General features: G+C 43.5%; 1 protein-coding gene across 1 annotated transcript in view; it reads left to right on the top strand.

Annotated features, from left to right (window-relative positions):
• LOC116913430 (heparan-sulfate 6-O-sulfotransferase 3-like) overlaps positions 1–25,346 on the top strand; it is a 198,589-nt gene extending 173,243 nt beyond the window's left edge. Inside the window, exon 2 of the mRNA XM_032917622.1 lies at positions 24,296–25,346. Coding sequence (XP_032773513.1) covers positions 24,296–25,004 — 709 coding nt within the window. The 3' untranslated portion in view covers positions 25,005–25,346. The remainder of the gene's footprint in view (positions 1–24,295) is intronic.
• The last annotated feature ends 492 nt before the right edge of the window (positions 25,347–25,838 follow it).

Genomic DNA, 25,838 nt, shown 5'->3' with positions numbered 1-25,838 from the left:
TCAGCAGATAAGGACTCTTGCAGAAAAATTTGAGAACCTGAGTTTGATCCCTGAACCCCCACATGGTGAAAGGAAAGAAACCACTCCCACAATGTGCCCCCTGACACCCTGTAAGTGTTCCAACACACACACACACACACACACACACACACACACACACACGAGTGCTCATATGAACTCACATAGGCCTGCACTCACACTCATGCATGCAAAATGTGATAGAATTTCTATGTAGAAGCCTCAAATCCAGCCCCAAGGGAGCCTGAGCCAGCATATCTGAGCAAGCAGACGCTCAGAATGTTTGATGCTAGGATGCTGTGACCTGTAGAGGGTTCACAGGACAAACCAAAAGGGCACACAGCAGGCACTAAGCTGACCACAAGCTCCGAGAGGCCACAACAGTCTGATTTAGGGTTAGTCTGAACTTAACTGTAATTCCTTCTCCACACAGGGCACAAGTATGGAAGGCCTAAGGACACTTGCTTTGCAGTGGGACTAATGTTTTGTATCCTGGGTTCAGCATGCTCTAGTCTGTGAGAAGACTATAAGCGCATGGGGCCCCTGAAAGACAAAGACCGCGGTGGACCTTCCTTCCCTGGGCTTCGGAGGCCTTCACAAAATTCTAAGTGCTTAGCGCCAGGAAGTTAGAGATTTGGGGACCCTTAGGACAGTATCAGAGCTGGGATATAAGAATGTTGGTATTGGGACTCCCAGGCAAGGAGGAACATAAGCTCAATAAAAAACCAAGTTCCATCTGATTAGGGCTGAAGTGGCTGAAATTAGGTAGGAGCTGACTGGGAAACATGGTTTAGACCTGGAGTGAGACACCGGCATCTCAGCATAAGAGAAGACGGTGTGAAGGGAAGCCCCACTTGGTGGCTTAATTTTTAGGTCACTATCTGACCCTTTCTTCTAAATGACAGGTCTGTTTTGTCCCAGGCTCTGATCCATATTACAAATCCTCCCCCTCTCTCCTTCAATATAAGGCAGGGCAATGGTTTAGACGTAAAAGGGAAGAAACAGGTGACATCATCCTCTTACCCACACACCCACACCTCATAGACACCAGCCTCTGGGCTTTGCTGTGTCCTCCTATTGCCGCCAAGGCTTCTGGGATGGTGACAGACTGTGCCGAGCCTGTGTCGTCTCTTGAGTTCTCGCTGGAAACCCTTGGAGGTTGGTATTATTTTTATCGCCATTTAGACCCAAGGAAAGCAAACCTCCAAGAAGATTAAGTCATTTACTCCAGTAAGTGGTGTCAAAGCTTGGCTTCTGGCTAATGAGCAAATCTTAAAAACCATGTTTAAAATGGATTTCTTGTTAAGTTGATCGTACAGAGGAGGCTTGAGTTGCCCGGAGTGCCGTGTGTTTGCTGCCTTGTTACGAGTTAGTGCGGGGTGTATGTTGAGGGGTGAGGACCCGTGGCGCCTTGCGGTAGCCAAAGGCTCTGACACTTTCCCTTTCATGTGCGTAAGTCAAAAATAAGAAACGAAGATTCAGGTTCCCCCATCGTCTAATTATGTGCCTCTACTGCAAACAGTACACTCAGCATGGATAATAGATGCTACGGAGGACTAAATTCTCTGAAGACCTCCCAACGACGTGAGGTCTGTTGATAAGGAGTCTGGGAGTGGGGGACCCTCGATGGCGTGTGAATCTTTCCCTGTTAATCAAGTAAAAAAGGAAACATTTTTACCGGTATAAAAGCCAGCTGCAGAAGTGAAGAGCCGTATGCCTCCTCACCTTAGGCCTGCGAAAGAAATATCCATTCAGCACCTCGCGATAAGACGCCTTCAGGCGCGCTGTCTTGGCGCGGAGGGCCAAGGAGAAATGGTCCTCTGTCTTTTCCGCTTCTAAGGTGATGTGGGCCCTGTTCCTGAATCATCTTTGAATCAGAATAGCCATTCTTTTTCACTCACTTGGCTGGAGTGTTAAAAAAAAAAAAAAAGAAGTCTTTGGGAAGCGTTTAATAAATGCCTTGAGCCCTATGTAAATAGGAAAAGAATGTAGTTATTTGTGAAAAGAATATCAAAGAAGAACCTAATATTATTCAACTTTTTCTATGTTGGGAAGCAAATGTACTCATTGCATAGTACTAAAATAAAAAAGTGGGAATAATCTAATCGAATGGAACGCACAGTGGCTGTAACATAGTATTTAAGAACCTCCTCTCCATGGATTAAGGAATTAAGAACACATGAACAGGAAACTTCATTAGAAACAAGTGAGAACACGGTGACTATGTAACATCGAGTGTACTGACTGCTGTGATGTGTTTCTACTGGATTGAAACCCATGTATTCCGTGGCCTGGGTTAATCCCCAGTGCTCACTAATGGGATAGGATGGTGCACCGTCCCTTGGGCGGTGGAGGCCAGGAGATTACAGTTTCAAGTCCATCCTGGCTACGGAGGAAGTTCAAAGCCAGCCTGGGATATATGAGATCCTGTCTCAAAAGAAAACAAAGCCAACCCCAACACTGCTCCCTTTAAGCAGTAAAAGAAAGAGGAGGAGCAAGGAAGCAAGCGAACAAGCAAACAAAATGAATGTGTCCAGAGCAGACATGAGTCATGGGTAGCACTTCAGAGGAGTGCCTGTGTTCGAAGGATGGCTTGAGTCTCCTGGAGACCCTCTGAGAGAGCTGAGGATGCCCGGAGCATAGCACATACTCTTCCCAAAGTTGTTATGAAGCTAGGATTTCATTTGGTTTTTGGGTCACATCTGTCTTAGTCAGGGTTCCTATTTCTGCACAAACATCATGACCATGAAGCAAGTTGGGGAGGAAAGGGTTTATTCAACTCACACTTTCACGTTGCTGTTAATCACCGAAGGAAGTCAGGACTGGAACTCAAGCAGGTCAGGAAGCAGGAGCTGATGCTGAGGCCATGGGGGGATGTTACTAACTAGCTTGCTTCCCCTGGCTTGTTCAGCTTGCTTTCTTGTAGAACCCAAGACTACCAGCCCAGGGAAAGCACCACCCTCAATGGGCTGGGTCCTCCCTCCTTGATCACTAATTGAGAAAATGTCTTACAGCTGGTGGCATTTCCTCAAGGGAGGCTCCTTTCTCTGTGATAACTTCAGCTTGTGTCAAGTTGACACACAAAACCAGCCAGTACAATTGACCCCTTGTCAACTTGACACACAAGCACATCACTATTAAGCCTCAACCCTTTACTCCCCAACTTGCTTCTTGGTCGTGATGTTTGGGCAAGAATAGAAACCCTGACTAAGACAGCATTTGACCCTAATGTGAGAAATGCAGAGGCAGCCCCTCCCTGACTCGGCTGAAGAACCCAGCCTCCTTTGTTTCTATTCTTCCCCAGCACATGGTATATACTCTTGTAGCACAACTCCCTGACGTGTGGGAGCAAGCGTGCCAAGAGGATTTACATGCCAGGTGCACACGGGACGTGAATTGCAGCCACCATGAGGCATGCCTGTCTTCAGATCTGTTACTCTGCCTCCGGAAACATCCCCACAGCTAGGGCTTCCTGCCATGCTTTCCACATGACGCCTGGCTGATCACCCATCATCACCTTTTGTCTCGTACATCTTTCCCCTCTCTGCTGTGTCCACTCTCAAGTCCCGCTTTCCAACCTCAACTTCCTGTCTTCCAGAAAGCAACCCAGCTCTTGCTTTAGTGCAGCCTCACCCTTTCGGTGCGAGGTGCAGAACTTCTCGTGAAAACCCATTGATACAGACGTTGTCGACTGGGAAATATTTCCCCGCATAGTGTGATGATGCCTCTTCTAACGCCTCTCAGATGCGTGTTTTCCTCCTTGCCATTGCATGGGGACAATGGTGACCTACACAGGAAAGCAGGTTGGTGCAGCAGTCATCAGCTTCCTCATCTGTCCTTTGCTTCTATTCTCCAACATGGAGACATCTGTTGCTCCAGGAATTGGGAGAGTCTCTGTCTTTTCTCCTTTTAGATATCAATAGTTATCTTTGCATTAAAAACGACAACAAAAACATATAACATGCACACAGGTGCATGGGCGCACGTGCACTCACACATTCATACACATTTCTTGGGCTTTAATCTTGAACAGTAAGGACACATCTTTGGTAACTGTCTTAGAGTTCTCTTTAAAGTTCTGCACACCCAGTGATTCTTACACATCAGAACCTTGAGAACCTGGCTTAGGATTGTGAGCTTTCCCATCACTAAAGTTGACGGGAGCTTAGGAGGTCACAGCCAACATCTTTCTGAGGCTCTTCTCCGAGCCCGCTACCTGTGGGATGAGCTATGCCTCCTTGCTTTTTTCTTTCCTGGACCAGCAGAGGAACAATATTTTAAAGCCCTTGCTTCCGAAACAGTTAGGTATCAAGATCAATTTCGCAATTTACTCCTAGAAAGATAGCAGCTGAAGGGCAGGTTGACCAACCCCACAACTATCTTTCGCGTCTGACAAAAAGGAAGAAATCCCAAAATAGGGAGAAGATGTTAGAGGCACAGAAACGCAGCTGGGTATGGACTCTGAATCCGACTTTAGGACAGCTGGCCTTACAGAGCGTAATTCAGACTGCTTTGAGGGTGCTAAGGGACGTCTATGTAGCACTCTGTAACAAAGCTCCTGCTCATTCACCCACCCTGCCACCCACCCATGTGTTTGCGAGATAATATGGGCCAAACACCTAATCTTTATGTTATGAGTAAAATCTCTCTCTCTTTCTCCAACAATGGGCAATCTCTCAACTCCCAGCATTGGAAAGAGACAGTGTGGGAGTCAGGCAAGTATGCTCACCTCGTTTTATGCCCTGGTCTGTTCATCTTACCTTCGATCCAGACAGCTTTCAGCTTTACACGGGGCTGTCAAGGTAGCCTAAATCTCTGAGTTCATTCATTGGAACGATTTTTTAATAGAAAAAACACAAACAAACAAATAAACAGCAAGCATAATGTCACTGCGTCGTTCTCAAGTGCAGACTGGACCCTTGAAAACTGATGAAGTCCTCATGCCGTAGTGAAGTGCAGGTTTGCCTGTGCTCAACAAGGACGGCCATGCTGCCATGTTCTGGTTGATGCTCGCCATAGCTTTTCCTTTTAGCTTTTTGTTTTTCGTGGGGTTTCTGTTGCCTTTATTTTTTTAGAGATAGATTTTTCTGCCGCCTTCATTATTGTTTAAAATACTCTGCCTATGGATTTTTCATATCCCTTCATCCTCTCAGACATATTTTCTCTTAAAGATATGCAGGTCCTCCTCCTTCAGAGATATTCCTGCACATCATTGCTTAATTCAAGGGTCTTTCATTGCACCATTAAATGAATTCCTTTTTTTCTCAAATAGTTTTTTCTATTTGAGGGGGTGTTGGAGTGATGAATTTTCTGAGCTGTCTTTTTATTATTGTTGTTATTATTTAGACTGTGTACTTAGTCAATGACCTGGCCACGTATGGAATTCAATGTCTAAAACCTTTTCGCTTGGATATTTGGAGCTGTGGATAATTTCCAGGCTCTGAGAGTCTTATGAGAAAATTACGAGCAATCTGATTTTTATTTCTTGTTATTAATCTCTTTCCTGGAAGATTTTCTATCTTCAGTTTTTCCCTTTGGGGTTCTAAAATTTTATTTACACGTTTAAGTTTTTGAGGCCTTTTCAATGTGAACACATTGTTTCAGGCTCAGGAATATTATATTCTTACATTTGTTATTTTTCCCTGTTGTTTTCATGTTTCTCTTTTTGGGAAATTTTCTTCAAAGTGAATTTTGGTTTATAGACTCAATATCCTTGTCTCTTACATTAAATTCTTAATTTTCTATGTCTTCTTGCCTTTGTATCTAGTAGGTTACCTGGACCTTAATATTTATCTTATCTATTGATTCTTTTCTAGGTCGATTGCACACATGTAGATATGAATGCTAACTACTTTCTAAGAACCCTTTTCTGTTTTGCATGCCTGCTTACTCTTGTTTAATAGATGCAGTGATGTCTCGGGGCAGATAGCATATATCCCTAAGTTCTCTTTACTGTATTAAATCACCTGTTTCTTCCAGATAACTAGTCTGCTTATTAATTTTCCCTAATATACGTAATAATTCTTGACGGTTCTGTTTATAGTCACAGATAAACGGGCGGTTCATTCATGTGGACAGTCAGGGTGGATCACTTCTCTTGTGTATTTCACCCATAAGCATCTCCCTTGTCGTAGTTTCCCAAGGCTCCTGTAGCAAAAGTATTATAAACTTAAACAGCAGGGAGTTACTTGCTCACAGTTCAGGACTCTAGAAGTTCAAAACTAAGATATTGTATAAAGGTTGGTGCCTATAGGGGCTATGAGAAAGTAAATCTGTTCAGAGCTGTCCTTGAAACCTCTGGCAGTCAGCCATTCCTTGGCATAGAGATCTCTGGATTTCTCTGTATACTTATTTCTTCTCATCTTCTTTATCCAAACGATCCATTTTCCTGAGATCTTATTAGGTTAAGGTCTAAAGACTTCATCTAACCTCATTACCTACACAACTAACATTCCCAACCAAGGCTTCATTCACAGATATTAGCTGAGCATTGATATCCTTGGTGGAGGGGAGGGGCCACCCAGCCTGCCTAACTGGCCACATCTCTCCCTGGAAAGATCAATCATGACTTAGTTTAATTTAGTTTAAAGTCAAAATATACCTCACAGAAATACATTTGAACTTCCGTAGGTGTGTGCCTTTTCTCAAAAGCAATAATACTATGTGGCTCTACCCGTTAGGTGTGAGCCTCTCTCTTTTTCCTCTCCTGGTTACCTCAGTCCCAACTGCCTTTCAGAAAGGCCATTCTGTTTGCCCGAATTCTCATCAGCCATAGGCTAGTCTAAATCATCGTTGGACCTCTCTCATGAGAGAGGCCACGAGAGAAGATAAGAATTAATACTTGAATGAGAAACAAAATGTTCTGGGATCGATTGGGAGAGCACAGACTGACACACAGCATGATTAAGGATTGTCACGAAGGGCCAGCAGCTTCAGTCATTCTTGGCATGTCCCTGAAAATATGTATGGCACCTCTTCTAAAAAGACGTGCTGGCCCCATCACAGAGCAGTGTTGAGATTTGAACCTGGTTCTTGAACTGAGCGAATCACTGACCTTCTAAAGTATTAGCTAAAAAAATACTCAATGCATGAGAGTAAGTTTATTTAGCACTGGAGGTGTCTACCAAACAATAGATGGTTTTATGAGCAAGAGCTCTGCTGTACAGAGCACACCTTGGGGACCTGGGACCAGCTCCTTTCTGTCCTACCTATCAGGAGAAACACAAGCTGCCCCGTGGAGCAGGTCCTTCTCCAGGTCCCCAATCTTCATGGTGATGCACTGATTGGAAGCAAGCTACCTACGAAGAAATGTACCAGAAATGTCCCGGGTCCCAAAGCCACAGAAGCTCCCTGTCCCCAGAATAGTAAGTACTGTTATCCAAGCTGAACTTTCTCTGGGACTCTTTTACCATTCTGTCTGAGAAGACAGCGTTGCCAAAAAAAAAAAAAAAAAAAAAAGCCATTTAAGGTCAGCACACAGAGGACTTTGCTGAGTTTGTGCTGAGATCTTAAATTACTCTTTTTAAAACGCTTTGGGATATTTCTCGGGTTTTTCTTCTGTAGAGAGGATAGGTGCTATTCTCCCTTCTGCTGAGGCTGCATCCTTTCTGTCTGTCTGTCTGTCTGTCTGTCCTTATTTGCCACAATTCAGCCCAAGTGCAGCACTGGTGTCTGCCCAGTCTTGCGGTCTGAACAGGACTGAAGAGAAGATGGATACACTCTTCTGGTTCAGTCTGCAAACACCACACACAGCATCAGGCTCTCAGCAGGAGCCAAACGCCTCCAGAGCTAATGGCTTGCAAATTCCCAGCACCCCAGAGAGGGTCATTGCATTTTAACTGCTGTGTCACCCTCCATGGCTGTTCTGGGGTGCAGCGTGGGGCAGAAGAGGGAGCGGCCTTTCAAATCCACTGGAGGTCATCGCCTTCCGTTCTGTGCACAGTGCTTCAGATGCAGTTTTAACCTTTGATGAAATTTGCAGTGTTGGGATTTTTTATGCTACAGCAGACACAGGAAAACACAGGTGCAACTAATTTTGGTTTTGACTTACAATCCCTGTGGGCCCCCCGAGTTTCTATATGAAATTCTCCCCTTAGCTTGAGTGTAAAGTGTCAGAAGTCTATAGCTTGTGTCTGTAATGTACATTAATAGGTAATATTGATTTAAGGAAATTAATTACTAGAAAAAACGGCTCTCAGGGCTCATCTTGAGTTTGGGAAGATTCTAGAGCCCTCTTGTGGCTGTAATCTACCTAAACGGAAAATGAGCACTAAGCTTCTAACTGTTTTGCTAATGGTGGTGGTTACTTTGATGCTAGCTTTATGGCTTTGATGTGTTTTTTGCTTTCTGTTTCTTTTAATCCAATTGAACATCACAGGATGCGCATCATCTCCATAGAGATAGCAGAGATAGTCGGAGGTGTCAGGTGTCAATCTGAAAAGGATTGGTGGGGCTGGAAAGATGGTTAAGTCAGTGTCTGCAGAACAAGCATGGGTATGAGTGGTACATGGCTGTGATCCTGGTGCTGGAGGAAAGGGTGGCAGGGAGAGAGACAGATCCCTGGAGTGCCTTTGCTGGCTCCTCTAGACAAACTGGTAAGCTAAGCTTCAGCAAGAGACACTATGGAGAGCAAGTGAGGAGTATACCCAGCGCTGGCCAGTGGCCTACACACACACACACACACACACACACACACACACACACACACCACAGACACACAGACAAACACACACACAGACACACAGACAAATAGACACACACAGAGACACAGACACAGACACACAGAGACACACAGACAAACACACACACAGACACATAGACAAATAGATACACACAGAGACACAGACACACACACACAGACACACACACACACACACACCCAGACAAATACACATAGAGACACACAGACACATACACACAGATACACACACACACACAGACACATACACAGACAAATAGACATACACAGAGACACAGACACAGACACACACAGAGACAAATAGACATACACTGATACACGCAGACACATACACAGACAAATAGACATACACTGACACACGCAGACACATACACAGACAAATAGACATACACAGAGACACAGACACAGACACACACAGACACATACAGAGACACACACAGAGACACATACACACCAAGACATGGTCACAGACACACAAACATACACCCAGACATACACAAACACATAGACATTCACACAGACACAAATACAGACATACATATACACACAGAGACACACAGAGACATACACAGACACACATATACCAGACATACACACAACAGGTATACTCACAGACATACACCACACACACACACACACAAACATACACACACACACACACACCCAAACATACATATATACACAGAGACACACAGAGACATACACAGATACACATATACCAGACATACACACTACAGGTATACTCACAGACATACACCACACACACACACACACACACACACACACACACACACAAACATACACACACACACACCAAACATACATACACGTACAGAAAGACATGCACACAGACACACATACACCACACACACACACACACACACACACGGACTAATGGTTCTTTCCTCCTGATCATCAAGAAATCAAAAATCAGAAGCACTTTAGGGAAACTGCAAATGGCCAAGGGTTCATGGGAGACTGTTCTGCTCAAAAGGATACCCCTCCCTGTTTTTAATTGATGTGTTTATTGATCACACAAATGTACAAGTCTCTTCTTTCAGCCTCAAGCTACATTTATCTTGAAAAATCTTAAGAGATTATTTTCTCAGATATTCATAGCATGGAGAACACAGGGCAGATGAATGAATGTTCTCATTTGAGTTCGTTAAAATCTTGAAGAAACAAATGTTGAAAGCTATCACCTCTCTGATGCATCAGACATGCCTGAAGAAAAATATTTGCAATTTAATGTCACTTTGCTTGACACTTGGGGTAAGGAAAGAAACACCCAAGGCAAAGGAACCAGGATGAACTGCACGCGTGCGCACACACGCACACACGCACACACACACACACACGCACACACACACACACACACGACTGCATATATTGCTTTAGCTCTCTGTCATTGCTTTATTAATTAGACAAAATTACAAAGGTGCTCCAGAGCCCACTGCAGCCTAAAGGATCCCATTGAGTGTCCACGTGGCGCTGGGCTTCTGGAAGGAACTCATGCTAATTACCGTGAGTAAGTGGATTTTGGAGAGAACCTGATTAGAGCTCCACATTACTTCCAGCATAATTCAGTTTCTCCTAGATTAGTTTGTGGAATGACACTGGCATTTAGTCACAAATGAATTGCTCCCCCTGCCTATGGTTCGAGCACAGAGACAAATATCAGATGGTGAGGGAGGTTAAAGGACAGGGGAAACTCTTGTTTCACCTGTGGTGTTCTGGGGCTCAGGAGGACATATGAAAACTAAAGGTGGTGCATCTGAGCTTGCCTGCTGTGCACAGGTTAGCATAAACAGCAGGTCCTGCTGCCTAGAAGAACATACTGAGGGAGACTATGGTACAAGGTGGTGCTGGCCAGAACCAGAGCTGAGCAGAAGCCACTTCCTTCTTTGGGAACGGAAGCCATTTTCAAGCTCTGCCACTGTCTTTCTTTGTCTTCCTATTATTTCTTCCTTGATTCACTGTAAAGAGGAACTTCCCCTTATCAACTCATTGGTACTCGGATAACTAATTCACACAGTAAAGAGGGGTATTTGATTCATTTTGTTTCTTGGTTTCCAAATAGCGGGTCATTTTCCTGGCTCCTCCAAATGTGGCTTTCTGTTGTTACTGTTGACTTTAATAACTCTTATATCATTATATGCTCATGAATCTAAATACCCTTAATACACTGAAGCCAGTGTCCTGACTGTTCTTAAGAATATGCAACATTTAACCACTGGCAGTTTATTCAAGATGGGTCCTCACTCCTGCTGATAAAACCCTAGCCCTATGCAATGGAGCCTCCCTCCACGCCTGCCTATTGAAAACGCAGTGTCTCGATGTCCTTATCCATGGCTTCCTCAACACAGGTGGCTGTTCCCATTCGGAGAAGAGAGACCACTGGACATTTCACACATGTGCAGCTCAAAATCCATAGCACTGTTTCCTTAAGAACACAAGGCTATCCTTTCAGAATGATTCCTCCACAGTCTGTCAAAATTTTAAAAGGAACATCCACATTCTGGTTGCCTTTGTACATTTCTGTGAGTCCTGCTTTCTCTTAGTTTTGAAGAGAAAAGTCTGCATGTGCATGTGTGTTCGCGTGCATGTGTGTGCATGTATGTATGTGTATGCATGTGTGTGTTTGTGTGCATGTATGTATGTGTGTGCTTGTGTGTGTGCTTGTGTGTGTGCAGGTATGTATGTGTGTGCTTGTGTGTGTGCTTGTGTGTGTGCATGTATGTATGTATGTGCTTGTGTGTGTGTGTGCTTGTGTGTGTGCATGTATGTATGTGTGTGCTTGTGTGTGTGCATGTGTGCTTGTGTATGTGCATGTATGTATGTGTGTGTGCATGTATGCATGTGTGTGCATGTGTGTGTGTTTGTGTGTATGTGTGTGCATGTGTGTGCATGTATGTGTATTGTGTGTGCGCTTGTATGTGTGCATGTGTGTATGTGTGTGCATGTGTGTGTGTTTGTGTGCATGTGTGTATGTGTTTGTGCATATATGTGTGTATGTACATAATGCAAATCTTGAGTTTTCCTATGGCGGCAAAGAAAAGGAAGTAGGGTAGTCACAAATGACCTCAAGTGACCTTGAGCTCAAACTGCGTCTGCTCTGTCTGTGCCATGTGCATTACGCCCCAGTGACCTAGCTGAGCAATTGTCATGAATAGCATGATCACAGATATGCTCAAACGACAGGCTAAGCCAGTGTAGGAGACGACAGAGGGCCAGGGAGTTCTGTCACTACTACTCCTTGATTTTCAACCTTAGGAAAAATCCTTTCACTTCTCTGGTCAGCTTCATCTTGTGTCCATGTGGACTGTGTGTGTCCTTGGCTCTCTCTCACATACTCACAACCTGAGGACAAAAAGGAAAGAATGAGCAAAGTGTTTTGAAAACTAAAAGAATTATGCAAATAACAAAGCACTCTAGACTTAAGAATCATTATCATAAGTTGTTCAATATTTACAAATCCCCTGTGTCTGAGCAGCTTATGTGGCTCTGATATTCTTGGAGAAAGTGAGGACCTTAAGTGTAAAATCTGCATATGTCGGTCTTTCAGGTATTTAGGTTCTCTGCGCCCTTTGTGATTCCCTGTGTGGTCGAATACTTCCCTTGATCACATGAAGGGTTCATTTACAGTTTATTTAGTCAAGGAAATAAGATGGAGGAGAACAGTGTCCTCCACTTCCAGCCACTCGCCCAGGCCATGGTGGAAAGCAGGTGGCTCCGAATGGGAGCCTAGGTCTTTCTGTGTTTTCTTCTCCCTGCATCTCAATGGAATTTCCCAACATTCACAAAAGGACGTGCTCACACTTCGTCCAAATGAGCGGAATTTCATGTTTCCTTTGGATTTTCTCTTCCCCAAGGAAGGACTTGCAATAGTCAAGTTAGAATGCAGCCAGCATTGTAAAATACTGTTCTGAATCTTGGCAGCATTTTGAGATGTGATGGAAGGGGTGAGTAGGAAGGGAAGGGGAGGGGAGGGGAGGGGAGGGGAGGGGAGGAGAATTTACATTAAGTCCAGAAGAAAACCATGACATTGCAGGTTACTCCGATTCTCTTGCACAGCCATCTCCAAGCATGCATTAGTTACTATTATGGCTTTACTGAAGCATCGGCCTCTGGATTCCTTGGTAAAATTAAAAGCTGACGCTATTACATCAATTCCCTGCATTCTCCAAGGTCCTTCCCGACGGTGTAAGTCTGTGAGACAATGGTATGGGATCATGGGACGTGTTGACCTGGGAAAATCATTCCAATGAATTGTGCAGAGTTCTAGGGACCCCCTGGAGCCATGTGACACTTCACATGAACTCTACACATTTCTAGTCAGCTTCCCACCTAGTCATTGTCTGGGAAAGTCCTCCAGAGAGCTTGCTTTGCAGGGTAGGACCGGGAAGGACAGGGAAAGGATCTGGCGTGGATGACTCTGTAACTTTGCTTAGAATGCTACAGTAGTCATGGAGCCCTGGTGCAGAATATGTAAGAACCAAACAATATGAAACAGTATGTGTAAGGCAAAAATCTAGACAGAGCTGATCTCTCTCTCTCTCTCTCTCTCTCTCTCTCTCTCTCTCTCTCTCTCCTTTTCTTTTTTCTTCTTCTTTTCAAATAAAACCCTGTGATGTTTTAGTGAAAATCTGCATCAAAGCTGTCAAATGTGGATCTAAATATTGGAACATGTGCCTGGCTCTTAAACACCCTGATTCACTTCTTTTCCTTTCCAAATTGGCCCGCACCAAGGAATCACAAATGGACACCTCATCGCTCCCACCGCGTGTAGTTCTCACATTCCCTAAAAGCAGCGCCTGAGAAATTAGCTAAAACGAGTGCTCCGCTGAACACTTGAGGCCGATAACACAATCGGAGTGTACTATTTGCTGTTCAGCTTGGCCCGACTGGGATTAGAGCTGCTAGGGAGACTGAATGGGACCTTATCTCACTCCAGGGCGGCTCCAAGGCTCCAGGTGGATACCCGCATGCATAAACCACAGCTCCGCAGACCGCCTAGAGAAGTCCTCACGCCCAAATCCCAGGGACGCAGGGCAAAGCAGGGCGCCTCTGAACCGAGCAATCCCGGAAGTCTCTGAATAATGCATGAGAGCAGGACCCTCCTCCGCACATCTGAAACTGCACGGAGAGGATCTGTGCCTGGCAAGATAGCGAAAACAAGCCCCTGGAACGTGCATTCCCTGAAATTTATGCTTGCGGCAGCCGCTTGGGGTACAGTGAAAGCAAATGTGACAAGCACCAGAAAATCGTGGCATTTTAGTGAGTCTGAGGCTCACAGGTTCACGTCAATATAAGAAACTGACGTGACAGGACTTAAAATCCACCGTACTGATAAATGCATCCCCTTACTCAAGGGAAGGACGAGTTAGCGACTGGAATGACCTACGGTCCTGGGGCCTCCCATTTCCTACTTTTGTTTGGTTTAGCGGCTGTGGCTTCCCATAATTAAAGTTAGCCAGTGCTAACTCTCTGAAGACCAACATGGAGCATAAAGGGTGGGAGATTCAAGTCTCTCTGATCCAGATGCCAGCTTCAATATGCAGCAACCCTGGAGAGTGGGACCGGAGCCCACGTGTCGAGTCTCTAATTTGATATCCCAGCTGCTCATTATGTGAAGAATAAATCTTTTTGGAAAAAAATGTCGCCATACTAGCATGTCGTGAAGCCCCACCTGGCTGTCCTGGAATGTCCCTAGAAGGCCCCTCTTCACAGTAGAACACTGTCCAGAGGGAGGGGGCAGAGCCTGGTCTCAGCTCCCTTTGGCTTCAGGTGGCCGTGTACATCAGAACTCAAGAGTATCGGCCTTGTGGATGAGCCCTCCCATCCTACCCTGAAGTCATGTGCACTGCAGGTGGTAACTACATACAGGGATTTTGACGATGTGATAGGTGCAATACCCTTGACTGGGAGACTCTACTTCTGTGATTCATTATAGGTGCAGTAGTTATAGCTTGGGATTTTCATCGCATTATTGATAATAATAATAATTCTACTGCTTAGTTATGCAAAGTGGAGAGACCATTCCCGTGTATTAACCAGGCACAATTCAAACATTATGGTTTTAGGGAAGAACATTCTATTCTATAGAAGAATAGTAAATAAAACAGACAGATCACCTTCACCTTCTGGAATAAAGATGAAAACAGGTTAAATGAGCTCAGATTCTTAAAAAGTGGAGAGAGAGAGAGAGAGAGAGAGAGAGAGAGAGAGAGAGAGAGAGAGGAGGAAAGGGAGGGAGGAAAGAGGGGGAGAGAGAGGAGAAAGAGGGAGGGAGAGAATATATGGAGAGGACTGTGCTTTAGGTGAAGTAGGTAATTACATATCATTTTCATCTTCTTCATTTCTCCTGTCTCACGAGTTCTATATTGTTTGTCTATAACAATTCCCTGTTGAGCTTCTTACCGGGGAAAGCGATACAAAGCGCTGATAAAGCCACCCCTCTGACTCCCGTAGCACTGTGCTTTAAAGACAGGGTGGGCACACAGGGAACTATGGGTACAGAGCTTCATCTCTGGAGGGAGTTCTTTGGGCACCCCTCGCACACCTTGGTTAAGAAGTTCAAAGAGTGAAGACCTGTGAGCGAAATACAGGTGCCTCGGCCAAGGGTCTGTCTGTTTTGTAAGTCATAGTGAGGGAGGAGATGATAGCAGGGTGTCGGCCATCCTGAGGGGATGCTGTGTGAGACAAGAGAACATGCTTGTGTCTCCATTCTCTCACAGTGCTGACATCATGGAAGTCATCGCTCTGACAAACACCATTGTCGGCCTCCTAAGGTTCGTCACTACGATACTTGGCGATCATGCTTTCTAATTTCCCGTTTGCTGAGGTCATTTTTATATCCCTTAACTTGCTTTCAAGGCTTACATAAAGGACCCTTTCATCACCATGTCAAAGGGCAGGCTGATTGCCAAGCACTCATTGACAAAGGTATCCTTGGAAGTACTGTGAAGATCATGCTATTCAGAGATCATGAAGAACAGCCATCCCATACGCACATATGACACTAAAGAGAGGAAAATCTGGTTCCATTCTGAATATGTTGAACAACCCCAGCACATAGCAGGGTAGAGGGGGCTAAGAGTCTCTAATAGAAGTCACATGTCAACTCATGTTGAAAATGGACACGTTACCCATGCCTATCCCACAGCAAAGACCAAGAATCTCTTCAGCAACCCCAAGTCTGTCCCTTACCACATCTCTGGGTGTTTAGGTGACACCGACTTAGAACAAACTTGAGTACACAGAACACTCATATCAAAGACTGTAGGGAAAGACAAGGAAGGAGAAATTTCTTGTTTCTCATGTATTTCACACAGTCGAGAAATCAATAAAACAGTGTCTGATAAATTTTGTATATTTATTCCTTCCATAGACTTTGGCCAATGGAGCATCCATGATCCATTTGGTCATGTGACTCAGGGTCTGGAGGGAAAGAAAGGCAAAGCCAGGTTCTGTCTTTCAGGTTATAAGGAGGCCTGTGAGCTTAGAAGGCTGGCTGCTACAATTACAGGCAGTGTATAGGAAGGCTCCAGCTTGGCTGGGGAGACAAGGACAGAGGTTGATAAGGAAGATGCCTAAGCAGAGGTGTTCCCACTCACTTGGTTTTTATTGAAGTACGATGCTATGACAGTAATCTTGCTGTTTGGTTTTATATAGCTTAAGCTAGAGATGGGAGGAATATATTCATTAAAATTTGGGAGCCCAGCATTTTGTAAATTCTTTCCCTTGCTTTCTTACAGAAGTGTCAAGTCATTGCCTCACACAGCAGTGCATGCTGTTCCAGTCACCCAGACAAAGTAATTCAAGTATCTTACACTCTTCCTTACACCCTTGCGCCATATTAACTCTGCTTCCATCACGGTATCGAATGAGAAATATTAAATAGAAGCTAAGAGAAAAGAGGTGTAGCTAGAGGCTACCGAAGGCAGAGGAAGCCAAGTCATCAAGTCTGGTTTCTTGAACCTCTCCCCATGGCCTAGACAAGCTATTTGAGTCACTCTTCAAGGTCCAGAGAACATTCTTAAATATTTCGGTCCACTCCTTTCATCTATAACTTGTCAATTAATATAATTTTCTAGCCCAGCACACCTAAGTCATCAATACTTGAGGGCATTTTAAAGTCATTTTCTCCACATCTTTCAGAAATGGTTTTTTACACACAGCAAACTGTTGATAAGCATGTACCAATTAAACCACTGACTATTTGAAAAAGAAACAATTTAACCAGAGCTTCCAGGGACTAATCCACTACCCAAAGACTATACATGGACTGACCCTGGGCTCCAACCTCATAGGTAGCAATGAATAGCCTAGTAAGAGGACCAGTGGAAGGGGAAGCCCTTGGTCCTGCTAAGACTGAACCCTCAGTGAACGTGATTGTTGGGGGGAGGGCAGTAATGGGGGGAGGATGGGGAGGGGAACACCCATAGAGAAGGGGAGGGGAGGGTTAGGGGATGTTGGCCTGAAACCCGGAAAGGAATAACAAATCAAATGTAAATAAGAAATACCCAAGTTAATAAAGATGAAAAAAAAAGAAAAGAAAAGGAACAATTTATACAATAAACTTGTATGTGAAATACTTTCTTAAAGCAGTTGGAAGAAAAGAATTATTTTAATAATAATTAAAATAAACCAAATGGTTACTAATTAGCTGTTGTATGAGAAATAGTCAACATTTTGCCCCTCGTCTGTGTTGATGTCCTTCTCAGTCTCAACCAACAAAATCGAGTCTACATCATTCTACTCCCCATGCACGTTTTCGCCTTTAAAAATAACGGAAACCTGTTTTATGTGAGAGGGTAAAAGGCATAGTTATTAAAGGCAACATTGGCCTTAGTTACCCAAACGCATGCTCTGAGGCATAAGGTACAATGAGTGTTATTCAGAAAGGCAGTTGAAGTCTTGGAGATGGCCATGACGTATCTCTTCATGAAATCTACCTCTGTAGTGCAAAGAAGCAATCTAGGCAGAAAGGTCCAGGGAAGGGGGTGCGAGCCCTAACTTAAGCCAGCAGAGATGAGCACAGGAAAGAGCGAACCTCTTCGATGTGAAAGAAGAAAGCAGTTCTCCTGTGTTGTATTTAGAATGCTTTAATATGAGAACATTGAAAAAATGTGTGTTCTGTTGCCTTGGAACCTCAATAAACCATGCTGCACCATATGCTTATGATCAAGTAAAATAATTACTGAGCTGAAAACAGCATTCATTTCCCGAGTTTTCTGTGCACCCATGAATCTGTCATTATTGTCCTGGGGCTACATGCCTGGCAATTCTAAAGAGTTCACTCCAAACTTTCATAAGTGAATTCACCCACGTTCCGATGAAGTGGGTGGTAAGTAGAAGCTCTGTGGGAAAGACACTGTCAGCAAGGTGGAGTTACGTTTCTTAAGAACCGTTCTAGCTCAAGGATATTGGCAGATCTGCCCCTTCGTTGGTATTTAGAACGTCTTTATCAAAATAACTGGGCGCCTAAAGTCTCTATGGGAACAATATCTTTAATCCCAGAGATTCCCCAGTGCCTAGCCACAGTGCTTATGTGAGGGAGGAAAGGCTCAAACAATGTTTGGTGGGTTGTATATGAATGTCTAGTTAGGTGAAAGAAGGAAAATGGATTAGCAAGCTATCAGCAAATAAGGAGATAGGGGGGAGGGGGACATGGAGGGAGGAAGGGGAGGGGTTGAGAGAGAGAGGAGGGAGGGGTTGAGGGAGAATATTCAGTCTAGGTGTGGCAATGGAGTTAAAGGAACAGAAGTCAATGAGAGGCCTCTGTATCATGGCCACCACAGGCCTAGGGCTATCCTCCTTCTCTTTATCATTTCAAGACATCTGGTATGTTCTATTCCACTATTAAACAAGTAGGCTTAAAAACCAAAGTTTCACATCCCACAAAAATGAAGAATTTTATTGGAGACGGAATTGACAATTACGGGAGCAGAAGAAAACAAGTTTCCATTGTTCAGGCACAGGGAGACGCCCTAGATTTCTGTCAGTAAAACGAAGTGCCTGAAGCAAAAGTCTTCAATTTTGATTTTGGCTCAGTGTCCGTGGTCGCAGCCCTTGTTGGTTATGCTGCTCCTTCTCAGCCTGTGGGAAGGTGGGATGTGGTGGTGAGAGCATCGGGAGGACACGTTTACTCAAAGTACAGTGGGTAGGAAGTACCAGGGAAACAGGAAGGGACCCAACTTCCCACACACCCATCCCAGGACACACCCATCCCAGGACACACCCATCTCAGGACACACCCATCCCAGGACATATTGCCAGGAGCTAGCTTTCTCTAACAAGCTCCACCATCTTCCAGAGCCACCGTGATGAGAACTGGGCTGTGGTCACATGGGAGCTGGGGGAAGGAAACCATTCCAGATCAAAGCTACAGCAGGAAGGGACAAGTGCTGGGGAGCTTGGTTCTGTTAAAGTCAGACGCGTGTGGTTCAGACACAGACAGCATTTCACGAAGATTTACTAGATTTTGAATGTGTCAAAGAAGCAAATCATAGAAAAGAAAATTTACAGATGATAAAAAAATTAATTCGCTTTTTATCTTCATTAGTTGGACATCCTTCAATTCTATAATTTTATTTTTACAGTTTTTCCTGATTTGTACTTTGGCGGCATTACAGAACAAAACAGATGAAATATATATGTGTAAATCTGACTAAACCACTTCTCAAATTCTGTTAGCCTCTGTCATCCAAAGGTGCCAGTTAGGACAACTTGGAACACATCAGAGCAAATGTCCTTCTAGTTCCTTTTATTGTACCTTAAAATTTAATTTTTATTATTATAATATAATCATATAACTTCCCCCTTCCCTTTCCTCCTTAAACTCCCCCATGTATTCACTTTGCTCTTTTTCAAATTTATGGCTCCTTTTATTTAATCATGTGTGTGTATAAGTGTGTGTGTGACTGTGTGAGTGTGTGTGTGTGAGTGTGTGAGTGTGTGTGTGTGTGTGAGTGTGTGTGTGTGTATGTGTGTGTGTGTATGTGTGTATGAGTGTGTGTGTGTGTGAGTATGAGTGTGTGTGTGAGTGTGAGTGTATGAGTGTGTGTATGAGTGTGTGTGAGCATGTGTATGTGAGTGTGTGTGTTTGTGTGTGTGTATATGTGTGTGTCTGTGTGTGTGAGTGTGGGTATAAGTGTGTGTATGTGAGTGAGTGTGAGTGTGTGTGTGAGTGTATATGTGTCTGTGAGTATGTGTGTAAGTGTGTATGTGTGTATGAGTGTGTGTAAGTGTGTGTGTCTGTGTGTGAGTGTGTGTTTGTATGAGTCTGTGTGTGTATGTGAGTGTGTGTGTGTGTGTGAGTATGTATGTATGTGTGTTTGTGTGTCTGTGTGTAAGTGTGTATATGTGAGTGTGTGTGTATGTGAGTGTGTGTGTGTGTGTGTGTGTGTGTGTGTGTGTGTGTGCACTGCTATAGAGTACAATCTGCTCAGCCCATATGACATCACTTCTCCTTGTGTTTTCAGGGCTGAGCATTGGTAGTGGATGAACAGTTGTCGTGTTCTCTCCTAGGAAGGCTCTCAGCATTCCTTTGAGCTCGTGAGCATTCAGCCATGTTGGTGAAACTTTTCTAATACTCGTAGAACAGACAGAATCTCAACAAATTTCTTCTTCCTCTGGTTCTTACTGTATTTCTGCCCCTTTCCCCCCATGGTCCCTGAAGCATGGGTGCAGGAATTCTATGATAAATGTATGTCTCAGTGTCAGATTTAATTTTATTTATAAGTTGACTCCTTTGTCTAAGAAATCTCAAAAATGTCTGGGACTTACTTTAATCATATAAACAACCCTAGTCATTATTAATTATGAAGTTAAATAGTTAAGTTTGAATGTAAGATCATGTTTTAAATTTACTTTAAGATCATGTATCCACTTTAGTATCTAGTAAAGCAATTACTAAAAATTCTGTTGTCTAGTATCCTCAAATGAGATCAGAGCATTTCCTTCATAATTCATTCTTGGGTTTTGATATCACTAACTTTGGAATTCTGACCTCCACACCCCACCCCAACTCTGTTATATTTTAAAATGTTGTTAATATAAGATTTGAAGCAGATAACAGAACTTGAATCTTACTGTCATTGGGTCTTGCTGTTGTTGAGATACTTTTGAATGTCTTCTAGTTGGTTTAACTAACGGGAAAGCTAATAATACTCCATCTGTACTCTAATTTGTCTCAATTGAACACCTTTATAATTTAAATTCTCCTACCCTGGTGTGTTTGGCAAAGAAATCCCCTGAGTTACATCCTCATTACCATATTTATAAAAGTTACTATAAAATTATTTGCAGAATAAAGATCACTGTCTGCTGTGGGAGTGAACCATCAAGCAGTCCCACATTAGGCACAAAGCAAGCTCATCTAACCTCAGCTGCAGTCGAGGAAATCCTTGGGCTGAGCTTGGTCAGCAATGGCTCCCTGTGAGCCCTGACACTCAGCTGGGGTCAACGAAACCCACTCTGGGTTAAACTTGATAAGCCATGGAAACTTGGAAGCCATGTTCATTCATTTCTTGATTCTCTTCCGACACTTGAGGACACATTCTTCCACTGGGGCATCATCTCTCCATCATGTGAAATGACAAAGTTGTGAAACATGGTGACAGGCAGTGCCAGGTGCAGGCTGGAGTGCCTGTGGCAGATTTGAGAAATTCCCCTTCTAGAGTTAAAGGGACTGAGTGTTGGGAGAGATTCCGAAGCTTCCTTTGCACATTCCAAACCATTTGTCTTACCTACTGGTAAGGATCTGCACTGAGAAAAAGCAAATACTTCATCAATTATTTGTGAAGATCAGAATAAAAATACCTCATCTTCAAACTATTTGCTTTGGTTGTTATAACTGAGTATGTAAAGAGTTTCTATCTAGTTTATCTTGGCCAATCAGATCAAGCTCTAAGTTGAATGTTCCTTCCAGAAGTTTTCTTTCTTGTCATGACAAAGGAAGAGTTCTCGAGGAGTGAGATCTGATTAAATCCAAGTTCTGTAACTTACTACCTTTGAAGATCTCTTCTCTTCTCAAATACTTATTCGACACTAAATAAAAATGAAAAGAATTAGTGTATGCTCATGTCTTCATTATCAGTACTGTGGATCTATCACCTATCTATCATCTATCTATCACCCATCATCTATCTATCTATCTATCTATCTATCATCTATCTATCATCTATCACCCATCTATATCTATCTATCTATCTATCATCTATCTATCATCTATCACCCATCTATATCTATCTATCTATCTATCTATCTATCTATCTATCTATCTATCTACTATCTACCTCTATCTACCTATCTATCACATATTTATTCTGTGTGTATCCATGTCAAAATATCTGCTTACTTCATTTTTCAAGCTTCTTCAGAGGACACGTTAAGACAGATCAAGCTCATCTGACTCTCCTCTGGGTGCCACACTGCACAAGTCTCCTTTCCTTCAGGGATGGCCACTTTCTGACCACTTGAAAGCATGCAAGGCATTTTACAGTGTTAGTCTATGAAAAAAAATCGCACCCAGTCATTTAAGTATGTTTATTTAAATAAAACATTTATCATTGCAATGTAAGACGAAACTGAACAAACTTTGCCCCGGTCTTGAAAGATACTTTGAGTAAGTGGTATAGGAGAGCACGTGGTTTGAGTAAAGAATTTCTGTTAATTGCACATCAGCCTCCTGGACTTTATCCTTTCCTCAGACACTCACCGAGCACCTCTGGGCTTTGTTGCTTAAAAATTACTAGTTTCTTATTTTCCACGGGTTTGACTTGCTGTGGGGTTTGTTTCCATTATCTTCCTGGTTGACACTGAGCTCTTATAAACATAAAATGTGACTTAGTTTTTGTCTTCTCTCTTCAAAATTTTACAAGCAGTGATAACATTCCCCCACCAAAGGCAATTTGTTCGGAGTTTGTGATGGCACATCTTACCAAGTCTTAGACTTTTCCCTGATGTGAAGATCTCCACCTGCAGCCACAGTGGGGAAGAGTGCTGTGACAACACAGAAAGGCAGAGGCATTTCCAACCTCTCCTGTCTTTTCTTGGTTTTACAAAGAGACAGCCTTTATTTGAAATAGGGCTGGACTTTGCCTTTTATGTCTAAATAAATAATAAAACTATAGCTGCTCGATTGCAGAGATTGACAAAATAAACACGATGCAGTGGCAGCTAAGGTGTTATTAATAGATTTTCTACTGTCTAAGTATCCACCAGCTATTTTCACCTGTCATTGATTTATGTATCATCTATATCTATATAACTATAATCTATCACCTATTTATCTATCATATATCTATCACATCTCCTATCATGTAACGATCATCTTCCAATAACCTATCTATCACATCTATGTATTCATTATGCATCTATCACTTGTTTTATATCTATCACATCTATCTGCCTATCACTTATCTATCATCTATCTATTGATCTATCTACCTATAATCTATCTATCTATCTATCTATCTATCTATCTATCTATCTATCTATCTATCTATCTATTGTGGTGTGTGTGTGTGTGTGTGCGCGCACATAGCCCATGTCAAAATATCTGCTTACTTTATTTCAAGCTTCTTCAAAGAGCACACACTGAGATGAAGCTCATGTGACTGTGTTTTCTCCTCTGGGTGCCAAGCAGAGGGTATGCACAATTCTCCTTCCCTTCAGGGCATAGCAGTCCACTTTTGACCACTTGGAAGCATGCAAGGCACTCTGCTGGGGCTGCCTGAAGTTCTCCTAGAGCATTATGGAAGCCACATCTGTGTCCCCAGAGAAATCTGAGTTAATACGATTCCTAGAGCATGTCTGCAGCAATGAGGAAGGGCTGGGCTGGGGCTGACTTGGGATCAAACTGGGTTCTGTGGAAAGGTAATGGGGAAAGTAGGGTTTTAGAAACAGAGCTCAGAGGGCTCATGTGTACCCTGTTCTTATGAAGAGTCTTTTCTGTGGCTTCTTTGACAAACAGATCTCAAGTCTCTTCTTAAGTACCTTAAGTGACAAGGGTGTGATGGGCACCTAGCCTCTCCCCTTCAAGGCTTATAATCAGAGTAGCAATGTCATGAGAAAAGATGAAGAAGAATTATGGATTTTATCTTGTAATTTTTGGTTCTATGACTTTGTATGTTTTCCATACACACAATACATACAGTACAAAAGTTTGGTGTAAGGCTCAAATAAAACAGATAATGGGTAAAACCTTCCCACTTCAGATGGGTATACATGTTTACTCTAAATGTAACCTATTGAAGCCATCGGTATTTACCCAGACTGACTGCTGAAGAAATGAAGAAGTGAATGAAGCATTCACTTGGCCCCCAGCCACCCTGTCCACATTCAGGGTGGAAAAGTCTCCATAAAGTTAACGCTGACACCTGAAGAGTCAGGATAGGAATATAAGCACGTAGGTCCTGTCGGCACAAATTCAGGCCAATTATGCCCCTTGAGCATTTGGCAGTAGAGCCCATCCACTCAGCACTGTTATAGACACTAAATATTCATAAATCCCATGGATTCATGAATCGTGACTGCTATCAACCACTGACCCTCTCCTCTAATCTCTTCCAGGAATTTCTACTACATCACAATGTTGCGGGACCCGGTGTCACGTTACCTGAGTGAATGGAAACACGTTCAACGAGGGGCCACATGGAAAACCTCTCTCCATATGTGTGATGGAAGAAGCCCCACCCCAGATGAGCTGCCTACCTGCTATCCTGGGGATGACTGGTCTGGGGTCAGCTTGCGGGAGTTCATGGATTGTAGCTACAACCTGGCTAACAACCGCCAAGTCCGCATGCTGGCTGACCTCAGCCTAGTGGGCTGCTACAACTTGACTTTCATGAATGAAAGTGAGCGCAACACCATCCTGCTGCAGAGTGCTAAGAACAACCTAAAGAACATGGCCTTCTTTGGGCTCACTGAATTCCAGAGGAAGACACAGTTTCTCTTTGAGAGGACATTCAACTTGAAGTTCATTTCTCCCTTCACACAGTTCAACATCACACGGGCTTCCAATGTGGACATCAACGATGGAGCCCGTCAGCACATTGAGGAGTTGAATTTCCTGGACATGCAGCTTTATGAGTATGCAAAGGATCTCTTTCAGCAACGCTACCACCACACCAAACAGCTAGAGCACCAGAGGGACCGACAAAAGAGGCGTGAGGAGCGGAGGCTGCATCGAGAGCACAGAGCACATCGGTGGCCCAAAGAGGATAGGGCCATCGAGGGGACTGTCACTGAGGACTACAACAGCCAGGTGGTTAGATGGTGACCCTCTGCCTGCTCCTTTTTATGAAGGGAGATAAGCAGGCACCTCCTCCTTCTCTTGGATTACTTGGAAGAGGTTGGGCCATGATGAGGACCCCTGGCTTTATGTGACTTAATTTAGACACCTGCTTCCTCTTTGTCTTCATTTTCAATCCAGCTGGAGATTTCTCCTTCTTTTCTAGACATTTTCTGATCACTGGTATTAGGTGGGGGTAAATATATCTGACAGACCACTGTAGAGGGGGTCAGGAAAGAGGCTTCCAGAAGGAGAAAGCTTGTAGTATCTTTGCCACTCCCAGTGGGTCAATTTAGGAACCTGGAACCCACAGAAGCACACAGGAAACCAAGACCATGGTTTGGATGCTTGGCTGAGTGCAGCATGTTTTTCCCCACAGGACTTTGGTCTGTTTATAGAAAGAGAGAAAGAGCCTTTTGTCCTTGGATGATCCTGTCACCCAGTTTTGAATTTGGGAATCTTTCACATGAGGTTAAAATCACGATTAACATGGTTTGTCTCTACAGTTGTTTTAAAACAAGATGGCTGTAATATTGACCATAGTTAGAGACCACTAAACTACAACCTCTGAGGTCAAAGCCCAAAACCACATGTCCACTTTACCTTTTAGGGAACAAGGAGTGGACACAAGGCAGGGCTGGTTGTGGCCCTGAGAAGTGAACACTGGCAGGACATCTCGGGAAATACACTCCATTAGTAATGACCAACAAGAATGCACTTCAGTACAGCAAATCTCCCAGATAAAGAATAAATTAAAACAACTAGGAGAGTGGGAGAACAAGGAAATCAGGAGAAACCCCTCCAGTTATAAACTAGCTTTAG

This window comes from Rattus rattus, chromosome 12, assembly GCF_011064425.1.
Source record: "Rattus rattus isolate New Zealand chromosome 12, Rrattus_CSIRO_v1, whole genome shotgun sequence".
NCBI classification, from domain to species: domain Eukaryota; kingdom Metazoa; phylum Chordata; class Mammalia; order Rodentia; family Muridae; genus Rattus; species Rattus rattus.
This window is presented reverse-complemented; position numbering and strand designations above follow the sequence as displayed.